This window comes from Anastrepha obliqua, chromosome 3, assembly GCF_027943255.1.
Source record: "Anastrepha obliqua isolate idAnaObli1 chromosome 3, idAnaObli1_1.0, whole genome shotgun sequence".
NCBI lineage: Eukaryota > Metazoa > Arthropoda > Insecta > Diptera > Tephritidae > Anastrepha > Anastrepha obliqua.
The window spans coordinates 23,996,487-24,013,642 of NC_072894.1; the positions used below are offsets into that span (position 1 = coordinate 23,996,487).

Consider the following 17,156-nt stretch of genomic DNA (forward strand, 5'->3'; position numbering starts at 1 on the left):
ATGTACATATTTGTATATCTCATTGCTGGGATTGCCTGATGTTTTCTTGATGTACTCTCATGTAGTGGTGGTTGCTGTTGTTGTTTAACACTCATTGCTACGAGCATTGCCATAGTAGCACTGAACCCACCACCACCACAACCAGCGGCACCACTACCACCACTGCGGCCATCAGAGCTACTGCGCTGCAGGCAGCCAGCCATACAGCCTTGCCATCACCATTATCGTTGCTTTACTTGTTCTGCGTAATGTTGTTGTTGGTGTTGTTATTGTTATTGTGGCTGTACATCGTGTCGTTGTTGATGTTGATGTCGTAGTTCGTTGTCGTTGGCGGCGTTGTACATTGCATGGCATGGCATGGCTTTGCTGTTGGAGTTGTTGTCGTCGTCATCATCGTCGTGTCGTCGTGTTGTAATTCCCATTTGTTGTACAACTTTGTAGTTGCTCATGTTGGAAATTCATGTTAGTCTACTTTTGACTGTTACGCCGATTGTTTGCATCGTCTTACTGTGTCGCTCGTACGTTCGCACGCTCGCTTGCTCCGCCGTACGTTCGATCGAAATGCCAGTTGTTTTAGTATGTTAGCTAGTAGCCGCTTGCTGCTGTTGAGTTACTCGTAGTACACTCACCCACCGGCCCGCCGTCGTCAATCAGTGTTGTCAGCAAGTTTCACCACTCACTGGTTTAGTTTATCAATTCGCGTACGCACGGAACGATTCGAAGTGTTCAATTAATTTGAGCTGAAAACAAAAAAGTGATAGATTTAATAAATTTATAAAACTTCATATTTACTAACTAAACGCGACTTTTTAGTGGGGACAACGAAATTCTTGAGACACAAAACCAAAAAAAAAAAACGCGTCTGTGTACAAAAAAATAAACAGAAAAATCGCGCGAGAGCAACATAATTTTGAATTTGCGTCGGCAAGTGTATGAAAGAAAAATTGGAAAGGTGCAAAGCACCAACAGCTTTAAAAACTCACCATTTGACCGCAAAACTATCGGCTTTAAATGGGATTAACTAATTGGAAAGTGCAGTGATTTGCATTAATTAAAATAGAATAAATCCAGCAATAAAACAAAAAATACACACTCTTACACAATAAGTGCAAAAAAGTGATCGGTGATTTCCCACTTATGCCACGCCGATAGTTAATTGTGTGATAAAAATGCAGTTTTCTATAACAATCAGCCGAAAGCGTGCATGTTAACCAAAGCGAATGCAAGCAAAAAATCGAATTGAATAATTGTTTGCGGTCTTGTGCCGATGCTTGCATAGAAAATCGAAATAGCTTTAATTTTTTTTTAATTTCGTCAAATCATAACATTAAATGACAGTGCACAGTAATGACAGTGGTGTGTGTTTAGTAATGGTGCGTATACTTTTAATTTAATTAATTTTCCGCATTAAATCGTAGCGCATAATAAAATATTAGAAGTGTGCTAGAAACTTAAATTATTTAAAATTTTTTGTATTTAAATCAATGGCAGTATAAAAAAGCGCAATTGATTTTTTTTTGTCAAGTGTGCAGTAACTTTGCGTGCTTAAATGGCAAAAGCATAGGAAAAGAGGACGAAAAGTTCAAAAGCTGAAATGTACTTATTTTACAACTGCATTGGTATGCAATGCTAACGCGTTCTTATGCCTGCGTGTTTCTTCCGCTAAATATTTTTTTTACATTATTACTATTATTTGGTTTTTTTTTTCGAGTTTATTATTTGTTATTTTCGAATTTAACACTCCGAAACGCTTTTAAAACTATAAAATTAGCGCCGTGACTTTGATTTTTTCGAGCCACAGCCAACTGAACTTTTTATTTATTGATTTCAATAAAGCCCCAAAAAGTTTACATTGAACGGCTTTGCGCCTTGCCAGGATAAAGTCTACCTACATATGTATGCTTCCATAACTAAAAAAGGTGTGCCATAAATAATTTTTCATATGCTGAGAATTTTTAAAGATTTAGCGAAACTCGACTCGCAAAACAATGCGGCAACATAATTTCTATAAAATGGTTTTCTCCTTTGACAGAAAAAAAACCCATAATCGCCTGTTGATTGCATTTTAATTATATATGATGCATAATTGGCGCTTACTCCTTTTATTGGATATGCAGCCGAGCGCCTCGTCCTATTTGTTCACAGATCTCTTTGTGGAGTATGACTTGGTGCTCTTTCACAAACAGAGGGACCTACAGTTTTATGCCAACTTCGAACGGCAGATGGTTTCCATAAGGCTTTTATAAGGAGCTTTTCCATGACAGAAATATGTACACTCGGAGGTTTCGCCACTGCCTGCCGAGGAGCAAACGCTATTAGAAAGAACTTTTCCTACTATTTATGTAGTTCTTAGCGCCCGTTGATTCGTTTGTGAATGGTATACATTAACAGTAAAAATTATTTGCAATCCTTCCTCTAAAAAGAGGGAGTGTCTATACGATGATGACTTTTCATCACAGTACCTAAAGTTCAAGGGAAATTTATTGACTATAAACCATGCATCTGTCACCTGAGCTACTTAGATTAGTGCTGAAAAAATATTCAATTTTAACTGGAAAATTTGATTTATTTGTAAAATTTTAGTATAAACGAGGTGGGGCAAAATTAATTACCCTAACGGAAGATTTATATTTTTTGCAAAAGGCGTCGTGCATCAATCAAATTTGACACTTGTGAACTAAACAGCTGCCGTATATTAATAAACAGACAAGCAATGGAGCGCGTAAATGTCAAAACGAAGATTTCCATGGCTTAAAAGCATTTTTTGTAATATATAATACTTCATAATGAAAAAAAAAACAAAAAAAAATTGTGGATGATTAATTTTCTAACACACAGTTAAAGTTCTTTTTGCGTTAAATAATCTGCAATCTTTCATACATGTATAAATAATTTGCATTTGTTACAATTTTGGCACAAATTGGCGAACTACTGTCATAGCAGAGCAAAAGGAGCACAGGAACTATGAGTGCCCAACCGCCTCCGGCAGGCTTCATTGTATATTATTGAGATGAAAGTTGTGCAAGCTAGTCCATATTTATGCGGTCTAAGTGACTTGTTATTAAGGTTTTTAATAAAATTTAACTGTGATTTGTAGATTTTTGAATGTTTATTTACGAAATTTGCATTGGCATTCATAGCATTTTATGCTCTATAAAACGCAGTTGCGAGTGCCTACATCTTATTTGTCAAATTTATCAAACATCTGATTGCAATTGCATTCAATTTTTATTAGTGCGCTTACGCTCCTAAAAGCTTGTAACTGCATAGAAGTGAAATTTTGTTGTGAAAAATTGTTGTTTTCGATTCTCTTTAGTAAATCGCCGTCATTTGTAAGGAAAAAAGGAAAAATGTTTGCTAAAAATTGTGGCGCTTAGGTCGGTATATAAACCAGTATCGGCTGAATACGCTGCGATATTCATTTTCTAAAAATTCCTCATAAATTTATTTCTGATAATTGATTATTGCAAGTTCATATGTTGTTGGTATGCAATGAAGTATGTATGTTTGGACTTTGAAAGTAGTGTTTCTGGAGCTACATAGACATTGAACCATTTGGTCTTCAGCTCATTGAAAAATGTGGAACACTTGGAGCTTCTAAATGATTACCAAGCCAAGAAAATCGCCAATTTAAATAATCTAAATTATTTTAATTCTAAGTAAAAATAGTTTTTGAAGCAAAATGAAATGGAATAGTTAGGAGTGGTAGAGATTATGGCTGCTATTTCGGAGATATTACCTCCAAACTTCAGTGCCACTTCTACCCACGGTTGCTATAAACAGATCTAAGTATTAAATCTTTAAGTCACTTTTGATAGGAGATGAAAGCCTCTCTTTTTAATGTGTGGTGTAGGTATACTCGTACACGCAACCAAGGTAACTTTTTTTCCTATGAACGAAAAATCCTAGGAACGATATCGAAACACAAATTGACACGCGTTTTTGCGTATTAAGCTTCTTCTCATATTTGTGGTATGAATCTTGATGTTATTTTGTAAATGGAGCGACTTACAATTTTACGCTACCTCCAAATAAGAATAAGTTGGCTTTTAATAGAAGCTTTTTTTATGGCAGAAATGCACTCATACGGTTTTGTACATTGCCTGCCGACGGGTGATCGCAATTAGAATAAACATCCATTATTTCATGTTTCATGCCCACAGTGAATTTCAAACCCGTGCCATAACGTAGTCACACACAAATCCATTCAATGCGGCGGCTGTCAAATTTCTTAATCAGAGAAAAGATTGCAAGGTTTTATGAATGGAAGAAAAATTTGGATAAAATATTTGTAATTAAGAATGGATTGTAAAACGAAAAACTTAGTGCACCACCCTTGTATTGCTACGACTCCCCTTCCAAATATCTATACCAATAAAGGATGTCACTTTTCCCTATAATTAGCGTGACAAATACAATTTAAATACACATTCATTGGTCAAAAATTATACTTCAAAATATATAAAATAGTGTCGGCCAGATTGTGCAGCTTACCGCCGAGTTTTTACACCAACTTTAATGATGTGTAACCACGTTGTAATGATTTAGCTTCTCAGACGCTTTTTTCGCTTCTTTTTTTTGACAACTCTAAAAGAATTTTTTTGATACAAAAGCAAACGCAAAATATTTGGCTTTAATCCAGTGAGAGATATGAAGTACAATGTTGCAAGAGCGGTTGAATGGCGCCGCGCCTCTTTATACAAGGTGGCGCAAATTTTTGCAAAAGGCATCATTCGTCAATTAAATTTGACACTTGTGGACTAGACAGCTGACGTATACAAAGAGACAAGCAATGGGGCACAGAAAATTTCGAATACTCAAAATATTTTTTTATTCAGTAAAAAAATTATTTCAAAAATAAATTATTTGAAATTAGTTGATTGATTTTTCGCCCCCTTAGAAACTTGTACTCGCACAGTGGAAAAAATTTAAAAAATATTTGCTGAAAGCAAGTGGCGATTGGAATCAAATTATAGGTATAATTTTTTTTGTTATTTCAAATGTCTTGTTTTTTCCACTTTTTTCCAACTGTGATTTTGATTTATTAAATTTGTTTTCATTTAAATATGCTTATAAATATAAAGGGTGGTTAAACTTCCAGGGCCGATGTTGAATGTGAACCACAGCTACACGTCAGCGACACCTTTGGACTTCTTTCTTTGGGATTATTTGAAAGAAAAGGTGTACCACGATAAGCCAACAACAATTCAAGAGCTAAAGGATGAGATAATTCGGCACATTAATGGCATAGATCCTCAATTATGCCTCAGCGTCATCGAAAATTTGGACCATCGGATGGAGGTGCGCCGTCGAGGCCGCGCTGGCTATTTGGCCGATATTTTGTTCCATACGTAATTGAGCTACACCAATATTATCATAATAAAGAGAAATTACAATAATTTTTTAAAAAAATATATAGTATTTTATTCAACTTACCCACCTTTTATATATGTATAAATTTTTGTTCTTATTTTTTTCGAATATTTTGTGGATTTTTTTGGCATTTAAATTAAAAATTTTTTTATTTAGTGAAAATGTTAATTAAAAATAAAATTGGATGATTGATTTTGAGCCACCTTAGAAACTTAAACTCCCACGGTGGAAAGAATTAAAAAAAAAATTTTTTTTATTTATTGTTTTTATTTATTCCGAATATTTCGTGGATTTTTTTGTTTCATTTAAACTAATTTTTTTCTTCAAATTTTTTTGTGTTATTCAAAACCCATTCCCTCTGGAAAGAAGTCATGGCTGCGCGCCTGGTGCGGTGAATGCAATAATGCATGGTTTTGAGTGAAGTGGAGCTTTACGCCACATAAACTGTTGTTACTTTTTCCAATTCTCATTTTAAACCAACTAATATGAAACCGAAAAATGGATCAGCAACAAAAGCTCAAAGTGTTAGAAGTTATATGTAGCTGTTGCTGTTTTTTTCTCAGAGAGAGCTGTTTTTGTAGATTTGAAAGGGGAGCCACCGCCTACAGAAGAACAAAATTCTCTCCTCTACTCAAAGCACTTCTTCTTCTTCCTTTGCTATTCGTAAAATGTGGGCATTCTAATTAGCAACTTATTTTTAAATTTGCGGCCGGGTGAGTTTATTGGCCGGGATTTGCGTCTCAGTGTAGGCATCAAATACAAAATTATGCAAAAAGCAGTTAATGGCGTTTGAAATAAAAAAGCTTTTCTGAAATAAAAAAGCTTTTCATGAATAATCTACTCTTCGGAGGTGACATCCGGGTTTGAACCTTGGTCTCCCTCAATAACTTTGATCAAGAATCTCGATCTTTGCAGACATTCTACAGTTTTTCGGTCGAAAGATCCTGTTGTCGTCATTAACTGCATCAATCCAGGTTTTCTTTGGGTGACCCATTTTATAAGGCATATACAGCTTAATATTGTATAGTAGATTTTTCTTTGCAATCCCATTTGGGTCTATCCTCAGCACATGTCCAGTCCACTTAAGACGCTGAGGCTTGCTCTAGTCGGCGATTTAGAAGTCGTTTAGCTCAGCTAAGCGTTAATTTTTGTAGAATAGGCGACAGTTAAGGCAATCTAAGAATGCGGCGTAGAATTTTTCGTTCAAATGTTAAGCTTTCCTTCATGCGCCTTACGCATCTTCCAGGCTTCAAAAGAATGTGTAACGCAGGACCAAATTATTGTTTTATAGAGTTTCAGCTTCGTTCGCTTAGAAAAAAAGGAAGAACGCAGAGCCTAGTATAGCGAAAAGAAGACCACGTTTCCCGCCTTTAGTCGCGTACTCACGTCTTGTTGGACTATTGCGTCCGTAGAGAACGAAAGATCCAAGATATGTATGTATTTGAAAGATGTCACCCGCTCAAAAGTGTAACTGTCGAGTTTGGTAGATTAGCATTCATTTGGAACTTTCAAAACCGTACTTTCCGCTATTTGCATTTGCATGACACCACCACAAATTGCAAAGGGGCGCGCCACCAAATTTAGTGCGTATTTTTATGTATATTCGTGTATAGAAAGTTGCACGCGCTAATCCTATTGTACGAATAATAGTTGGGTGATTTAGCCGTAGTACTCAAAATAGTAGTCAACGCAGTTTGCAAGGCTACATAATTCTTCATTTTCAATTATCTGGTTGTATAATTGCTAAGGAAATTACCACTCAAGACAGTCTAAAGTACATGCGTTATGCTATTATATCACCAAATGTTTTATTTATAATACTTAAATTTCAGTTTGAACGTCAAACAAATGAATGAACTCAAATTTTAAGAATGAGCCAGTGAGTAGGATTTCTTATCTCTGGGTTATTCAAACGTTGTGTCGTCATTGGTAATCGCCAATGTTTGGCTAAATTATATACAAATTTGTTGATTGATTTGTGATTAAGCAATTTCAGTGAGTGCGATTACTTAATTTAGCACAACGAGAAGTTCACGTTCATCGTTATTTATAAATTGGTTTTCGATTTCTTGCAATTTCAAATTACCATTTTGGCACACGAATGAATTATAAAACACAGTGAACTCCTATAGGCATGAATACTTTGAGCTGCTGAGCACAAATCAATATTTATAAAAAAGTTGTGTAACTGCATATTTAAATAATTGCGCTGGATTACTCGTTGAGAGCAGAAAATTAAATTTTGTTCAATATAAAAGCATAGCAGGTATTCACAAATGCAGCGTAGTGACAAATTCTTTAGTGAATAAAATTCTTTGTCTACCTTCTTAAAAAAAACAAAAAACTCTTTAAATATGCGACCTGGTTTGAAAAATCTTTTCAACGCGCTTTCCTTACACGTACTCGTATAGGGTCGAACACAAGAATGAAAGCATACAGGAAGCCTCGCATCTGAGAAGCGTAACGTCTCAGAAGTGCAGTTGTGTGATAATTTCTTTCAAATTCATTGAGGGAGAAATAGTGGTATGAGATGGGCGCCACCTTCGATTTATGTACGTCGTGGGTTGGAGCGTTGGGTGGAAAGCAGGGTTGGGCATTCAGCACTACCACTAATTGCACTATCACTAAATTTTTAGTGATAGTTAAAATAAGAAGTTTATTATCACTATTTTTTAGTGTTTTAACATTCCGCTTATTGCATTAATTATTGAGTGCGCTATACCCAACCCTGGTTGATAGTTTGTGGCGGCCATATTGTTGCTCAGACGTCTCTCAAATATATTAATGCCAAACCAAGCTGACAAGTTGTACGACTGAGCAGTACATGCAAATGATAAAGCCTTATTATTATTTATTGAGTGTATGGTTATCTCTGGCGTTGGTGACATAAAATGGCTACCAAGCTCGTGTGATTTGATCCCAATACACTTTTTCGCCTTTGTCATCATTTATTTGGTCATTGTGAAGTTTTTTTATGCCTGATGATTAGGGCAAATAGCCGCAATTAATCTTTCTCCTCAAAGTCAGCATAACCGAGACCTTTACTTAAATTAAGCAAGACCTAAGACAGCAATCATTGAAGTCACCATTTGAAGTCAACTTCGACACTTCTCTTCTTCTCGGCCAGATAATCACTTACGCGATTTTTGGCCGAGCTTAACAAACCGCACCAATCATTTCCTTCTCGTGCTAACCGGCGCCAGTTGGACACACCAAGTGCAGCCAAGTCCTTCTTCACCTGAACTTTCCAACGCAGAGGAGGCCTTCCTCTTCCTCTGATGGCCACCAGCTGGTACCGTATCGCATACTTTCATGGCTGGAGCGTTTGTATCTATTCGGACGATATGACCCATGACCTGTAGGCGCTGGATCTTTATTCGCTGTGCTATGTCTATGCCATCGTAAAGCTCATACAGCTCATCATTCCATCGCTTTCGTGCGATATTCGCCGTCGCCAACTTCCAAAAATCTTCCGCACAATCTTTATCTCAAACACTCCAAGTAACGCCTCATCGGATGTTGTTATCGTCCTAGTTTCTGTGCCATACGTTAGGACTGGCATGATGGGAGTCTTATCAAGCGTTAGCTCTGCTCGTCGAGGGAGGAGTTCAATAGTTAATTGCCTCTTAAACTAGCACTTTTTGGCAAGACAGATTCTCCGTTGGACTTCGACTTATTCGACACTTCACGGAAATCTTTATCTATCCAATGTTTTTTAAGAGCTTGAGAACTATTAAAAACTATTTAAAACAGAAATTTTCTTGAAATTAATTTTTTTTTATATAATCTGGTAGAGAATTGCAAAGCATTTATTTCTTGGATTGATATTCGGCATATGTTCGTAACGTTTATGAGTTATATTCAGTCCATTCAGGGGTTATATACACTTATAAGACTGGAAAATCACGTTTTTTTGAGAATTTTTTACAAAGAACGATTTTATTAAACAAATACAATTTTTAATTATTCAAATAATGTTCACTTTAAGGTTAATTGTAGCACGTAAAGTTAGTGAAAATATTGAAGTGCAGGGCTCCTGCTGATGATCTCCCAAGCATTCTCCAAAAAAAAGCGTGCGGCGGTGGACAAAATATCTCCGGTTTCGATTATTTGAAATCGAAAAACCAATTAGATTCTTTTTGTCTATAGATAAAGCTAGATATTGATCGAAGGAAACGAATTTTCTACAAAAATTTGCGAAAAATTGCCACCAAAAAATAAAAAAAAACATAAGAATTCTTATTCCTTCGACGATCGGTTCAGCCGTTTTTGAGAAATCGTATCTACCGACTTCGAAAACACGGTTTCGAGAAAAACGCGTTTAATGTTTGAAAATCACTTTACATAGTGTAAAAATTCACTGAAACGCTTTTTGAAATTTGCGTGCAACTTCGAAAATATTCACCGGAACGATATTAAATTTTCTGTGTGCATTCTTAAATATATGTACATTAAGAAAATAAAATAAAAGCAAACTCGACTTTTTGGAAATTCTAACTGTATATAACCCCTTCAGTCAGTCAAATTTTTGACTATTTTTCCTAATAAATTTGAATAATAAATGTAAATTAGCCCAATAAGCAAAAATGCGTCGCAAACGTCAACTCTTACATGAGCTGTATTTTAAAGGCACGTAAGCCAAGATCTTTACGTAAAATTTTCGTGAGTTTTACACGCAGTTGAAGGGTAGAGGCCAACAAGTTGAGAACGATGACGAAGCGACATTTCGGCGTCTTCTTTAAGGTTTGTTTTTTGTTTTTAAATGAACTGTTTTCTATGAACTTTCCGCACAGATTTGTTGTTTTTTTTTTTTTCAAAGCGTTTTTTTAGAAACGTTGTACTGGTGTTAAACGATTCATGTCTCACAGATTGCAAAGTGAAAAAAAGTATATTTTTATATTTCCTTTTTTATTTCAAATTGTAAATTTCAGTGAAAATTAAACTAAGTCTTATATTATTTCTATTTAATTATTTATGAAAGGTTTGTTAGTGAGGTGGTGTGACGGTTACCGGGTTGCCCATATTCGACGGACCCATATGTTTTTTTTTAATCAAAGAAAAACACAATTTTGTTGATGTTGAGGATAATAATAATTTTATTTGGTTCAAGTAGTCAGATCCCCAGTCAAAATCGCCATTTTTCCCCATCAAACGACGAGGAAACAATTTCTTCAAAAAACCGATTGTGGTGCGAGCTGTGTGGGGTGGAGCGCCGTCTTGTTGAAACCAGAACTGCCTCATACGCTTTTGACGAATAATTGGCATCACAATTTTCTTCTTTTCTTCTTCTTCTTCTTTTCACAATTGACTTCTTTTGTTGAATGTAAATTTCAACAATTTGGGAGCGCTCGCGTGGCGTGCACTGTTCCATGGTAAAAATCTGCTTGGACTAACGCTTCCAATGCGGTATGTCATTAAGCGATCTGACGTCTCTGTCAAAAGATACAGGGTTGCCCGATGGGTCCGTCGAATATGGGCAACCCTATATATGTCGAATTCACAGAACTGCAGTGATCCAGGGTACAAAGATGTTTGTGTAAATTTTCTTTCGGCTTTAGGGCGCATTGGCGAAAGTTGAGCTATTTTACCTCTTCAAGCGAAGTGGCAATTAACGCCTTTCAGGTTTTTCTGACAAATTAAGTGACCATCCGTTTAAGCTCCACCAACGTTCATTAATTAAGCCAAACAAAAAACAAATTGTCATTAGTAATAGTCTTCCCCAAAAGCTAAGTTAAAAATTATTAAAAACGATACTAACTGATATAACTTTATCGCCTCTTGGTGATGATTTACTTCGGGTTTGTAGGATCGCCCCGATTCAGCCGCCTTGCAGAGAGACCTTATGCCACTTCTCTGGTTGCAGACTCAAATAAAAGAGTTATTTTTGCAGAAAAACTGTCGATTTCGCGCATAAAAAAGTTTGAATTTAACACAAAGCAAATGGATTTGATAGCAAAGTGCTTCAATGGGCATTAAAATTGAAGCCGGCCTTAAACGCTAAATGAGTATTTTAATAAACTTTAAACAAGAATATGAGCAAACTATAAAAAACGGCAGTGAAGATTAGCTTACGATACAAAGACTGAACTGTGTGTGATGATAATTTGCATGCATACATACATAAGCATACATACATGCATTCACACATAGATACATAAACATACATAAGCATACATATACACATGCGTGTGTTCATCAGAACCGGGCGTAATTTTAACTTAACTTGCATTAAAGCTGTGCTGAATATTGTCAATTACAATATTTATTTTAAGCACTCACACACACACACAGCTTAATGTATGCATACACATACACGGACAGTGTCATTTAAATAATCGAGCAGCAATAAATCACGGCTGACACAGTGGAGCAAAATGTAGCAATGTCGCGTAAATGCTTATGTGTCGTCTTGTGTCTGTTGCACTTCAACAAAATACATATTTACCTGCATGCATACATACATACATACATTACATATGCACACATCCACGGCAATGCCACATTTTCAATTAAATACGAGCCAACTTTGATGGCCAAACCGATTGCATTTAACTCAAATGTGCGAAATTATAAAGAAAATTCCTCTCGTTTTTTTTGCGTATGTTTTCAAGTAAGCTTACAGTTGCGCAATTTTAATTTTGATTTTCTTTTTTAGCTCTTCTTCACTTTGATTGTTTTTTTTCTCGTTTGTGTTTTTTTTTTTGTTTTTATGGGGTTTTTTCTGTTCTTTTTTTGTTTGTTTTTTTTTTTGCCTTTTGGCACAGCAATTCGAATTGATTTTTAATTACAACTTTCATGTAGTACAACAGCTGCTGGCATTGTTGCCACAATCTGTGTGCAACAACATATCCGCCATTGACATGGTGAAAAACATGCGCTACTGTTTTGTCAGCTTGTGCAGCGATATCTCGCTTGCTATCTTGATGTGTAGGTATGTACGGAGGTACGTATATATGTATTTATATACATATACATATGTACACGTGCATATGTATGTGTTTTTGTATGTGGCGGTATCAGTGGCGAAAACAGCGTTCAGGCGTTCAAGTACAAGTGTTGGCTGCCTGACATGATTTGATGCCGAGCGTCGCCCGTCCGCCGGCACTGGCGCGCTCCACCCACTGGCTCGCGCTACCGTGCCAGCGCGCATGTATCGCTTATCAGTCTGCCGCCGTAGCCGTGTCTATTCTTTATTTCTGTTCAATTGATGTTACTGCCAACGTTGAGTTGATTAAAATTTGTTGCATTTTTTAAAGATGTTTAATGTATGTTTACTTAAACGTAGTGGCAACGTTGCTACATATGTTATGTAGTCACATGTAAAGGCATTCTATGCCAACCCAGTACATATGTATGTGTGCATGTATGTATGTTTGTTGTAAATTGCTTTTCCTTGCTCTATGAATGGCCTTTGGTTTTTCGTCGCCGCTGTTTCGACTGAATTTCTTCGGTGACTTGCTTAAATTGAAACTTTGATGTTGTGGCACATTAATGTGGCAAATGTTGGTTGTATTGGAATTGGTATTTAAAAATATAATTGTTTTTTTTTTTAACGTTCGATAAAATGAAAAGTTACGAAACATTTGTTTCTGCCACATTCGCTAATCTCTCTTGGAATGATCGGTAAAAAAATCTTCTGTTTTCTGCTTTAATCTTTTTTTTCATAAATTAGCACAAAAAATTGTATTGCATATATGCAGTGTATGAAATATGGCGATTAGTGACTGTCATAAAATGCATTTGTTTTTTTTTTTTCGGTTTTTATCAGGAAAGTTAAAAACATACAGTTGTACCTCGATTAACCGGGTTGCTCGGGACCGGGCTCAGCACGGATAATCGAAAACACGGTTGAAAGAGGTTTTTTGAAATATTCAAAAATTTTATTATTTTTATTTATTTTTAAAAAGAACATGTAAATTTGCATCTATTAACATACTTATGAATACAGATACATATCTTATTACTGTTTTTATAATATACTTTCATATACATACATATAGGTACATAAATGCATATTTATATTAATTTAAAATATTCGTTTAAAGTAGTTTGTCTTTTAGAATTCATTTGTTCCTTAAGTAAATGACTTTGTATGCGATACACTTGTATTTTGTCTGGTTCTGAAATACCTGTACCAGTATAGTTTTCTAAGAACTTTAACAAAACACTACTAGCCTCTATTGCTTGAGCTAATGTGGGGGTTTCTACCGTATTACCTCCATCTGATTCCTCTGAATTTGACTCAAGCTCATATTCTTCTGTTTGATTGACCATGTTAACGATTTCATCATCAGATACAATAGCAAACGGTGCGACATCAATATCGCACTCCATCCACTTTGAGATAGCATCAGCTGTAAAACCAGGTGGTATTAATACATCTGATTGTATCTCAATACTAAAAGTCGAATCATTTTCATCATCTTGAGATAGTAAGTTATTCCAAACTTTATTTAAAACACGTGGGGTTACAGAATCCCACGAAGTCGCTGCTGTCCATAAAGCTGACTTAATGTTCAAAGATTTAACAAATTCGTGTCGATTATTAGAATCCACAAGTTTTTGCACGATAAATTTACGGTACTGGCATTTGAAACTCCGAATGGCTCCTTGATCCATAGGCTGAATCAAAGATGTACAATTCGGTGGTAGATATTTTACTGTAACATTATCAGATATCATTGCATTTACATCCGGGTGTGCTGGACAGTTGTCTAATAGCAAAAGAACTTTGCAATTCTTTTCGAGACCAATGCGTTGTAAATGTTCTTTTACCTCTGGTACAAAATTGTTGTTAAACCACTCCAGAAATAGCTCTTGTGTTACCCAAGCTCTCTTATTAGACTTATAAACTACAGGAATGTATTTAACATTTTTTAAACATCTTGGATTAGCACTTTTTCCTATTATCATCAATTTACACTTGTGAGTCCCAGCTGCATTTGCACAAAGTAAAGCTGTGATTCTTTCCTTGGACTCTTTGTACCCCTCAATAGAATATTCATCACCACTCGCCAACGAATTTTGGGGCAAACAGTTCCAAAATAGACCGGTTTCGTCTGCATTATAAATTTGTTCAGTTGTAAGTTGTTCATTTTTAATGTATTCGTTTAAGTCTTCCACAAACATCGTTGCAGACACATAATCAGCACACTCCTTTTCTCCTGTGGATTTCAGCCTACGAATTCCATGCCGATTTTTGAATTTTTCCAGCCAACCAGATGAATACTTACACTCGGAATTTATGTTTAATTTACCATGAAAATATTTTGCCTTCTCAGTAATCATTTCGCCTAGAAATTGCAGGAAATTTTCAGTTTATGTGGATGTCTGGATTTGAGTAATATTACCTGTAATGGGACATCCCTTAAATCTTTCTTGTCGAAACCATTCATATGTTGCAAAATCAACCTTTGGATTTTCGGATTTTTTCAGAGTATGTCTATTTTTTAAACCGTGAATTGAATCACTTTCCGATTCATATTTCAAAATTTTTTCCTTGTTTTTTATTAAGTCTCGTACAGTTTGTTTGCCAACACCATATTTTTCAGATAAAAAATGAACGGATGGGTTCTTGCGATATTCGTTAATCAGTTCTATTTTCTCTTTAATTGAAAGAACTTTTCTTGCTCTTTTTGTCAGTTTACTTATTGATGGAGCCATTTTCACAAAAGCACCTGTTAAGAGATCAAATTTCACTTACAGACTGAATGAAAGTGAAATTTGATACAAATTTATTACATAAAAACAAAAAATGGGAATCCCCGAATTTTATTTCTTTGCACATTCACTTAAATTGAAAAAAGTTATTATACGCCGCACGGATAATAGAGGTAAAGCACGGTTAATAGAGATATAAAATCAAACACACAGCATGCCGGTTAACAGATGTACCCGGTTAGTAGAGGCCCGGTTAACCGAGGTACAACTGTATTACGCTTTAATATGACTAATGGCAAAATTTTTGTTGAGGCAAAGAAAATTTGGCGTATAAAAATGGGTTTGAAGTGAAATATTTAATTTTATTTAAGAAAAATTAGAGTATAAAAATTGGTATCAAGTGAAATTTGGATTTTAATTTTATTTAAAATAATTTTAGCATTAAATACAAATATTATTGTAATAAAAAATCTAAAAAGTAATACCGCAAAGTTTCCAGCTATTAATTTATGCGAATAAAAAGGCGCTGACGACCAAATTGCTTGTGTGCTGGCAGAATGCCATAAGCCAACAATTTTTCTTGCGATAAGTGAGCAGAATTAAACGCATCTGCAGGGTCTTTCAAGTTCACGTTTCCTTTTGAGTGGACTTTAATCCTTAAAATACACATTTATTTGATAGAAATTTGCGCTTGGAGCGCACTCGATTTTGTGCGGAATTAAAAGCAGTACATTTTATGCCATTTCATGTTGTTTCATTGATTTACTCCTGGATTATATTTAGCTAACTTTAACCATTAAAAAAAAATAAAAAAAATTAAAACAAAAAAATCCAATTTGTAACAAGTGGTATGGTAATGGTTGTACGGGTTTGGCTAAGGCGTTCATGCACTGCGACCAGATTGATCTATTATGCGTCCCTAGTTACTTAATTATAATTATTTAGTACACCGGGGAATCAAACCAGCTGCTTAGGAATTTGCAACAAAAGTAAATTTTTAATAATTTTGAAGCGTATGATATTTTCCAAGGGCTTTGAAAGGATTACTAAAAACTTCTTTAAAACCACTAGTTTCTTTAGAACTGTAAAATTTACTCTATATTCCGCCATTATGCGGCTGTGTATTCCAAATCAGGTTCACCTCTATACTGAAATTATTTGCGTTGTTGCAACTGATACAAAATACTTTGAAATAAATAACAACGAACATGCCAAATATTGCTCCATTTCAATGACGTGTCAGAACGTCCTGTGCGAATTTGGTCAAATAAATGCGTGTCGTTCTGATACGTGTAATTCCGTAAATTTGCATTACGTGCCATGCGGGTGGACTAACGGTAAGATAGCAAAGGAATCTCGGACAACCAGAAATGCAGAAAATGTAGGCAGCCTGTTCCAAGGGCTATAGTTTCTCCTTTCTGGATTCCTGCGTTATTCAAAACACGCTTAAAATATTTGGGGGCCGCACAGACATCTCAGTGGTGGCTGGGAAATATCGTCTTAAATTCGCAATTGAAATATGCATCATGCGGGTGGACTATTTCAAAATGCATAATCAATGAACTCCATCAGGTATCGCTATGGACCGCACCGGTCTATGTGTAACTGCAAATCAACCAGTTCAACCTGACCTAAGGTGATACGCCAAATGTATCCAAAGGGTTTAGGTAGGTAGAGTGCCTCAAGCAATGACACATTTAGACCTCTCGTAGATTCATTGTGATACCACTGGAACTTATCCTTACACTATGGGAACATTTTTAAACCATCCAGTATCTTTAATAAACGAGCAAAGCTGCGTTAGTTTTATTGCTTTTTTGCTTTTACTTTTATGTGTATAATTGGCGCTTACTTACTATTTGTTAGGTCTTTCGCCGAACTCCTCCTCCTATTTGTGGTGTGCGTCTTGATGTTTTTCCGCAAATGGAGGGACCTACTGTTTTAAGCTGACTCGGAAAGGCAAATGGTTCTTCACGAGCAGCTTTTATCAATTTTTTATTATTTTTTCTAAAAAATGATGTTCTTCTAGCGTGCTCGCAATTTGACCATCAAAATATTCAAATCTTCATAAAAGAAGGTTCCGACTTTTATTGGTCTTGCGAATATGAAATGATGAAAGTCGG

General features: G+C 35.6%; 1 protein-coding gene across 1 annotated transcript in view; it reads left to right on the top strand.

Annotated features, from left to right (window-relative positions):
• Nucleotides 1-478: 478 nt before the first annotated feature.
• Nucleotides 479-17,156, top strand: part of LOC129240627 (homeobox protein araucan) — a 67,598-nt gene continuing 50,920 nt past the window's right edge. The window contains exon 1 of the mRNA XM_054876546.1: nucleotides 479-1,373. Coding sequence (XP_054732521.1) covers nucleotides 1,332-1,373 — 42 coding nt within the window. The 5' untranslated portion in view covers nucleotides 479-1,331. The remainder of the gene's footprint in view (nucleotides 1,374-17,156) is intronic.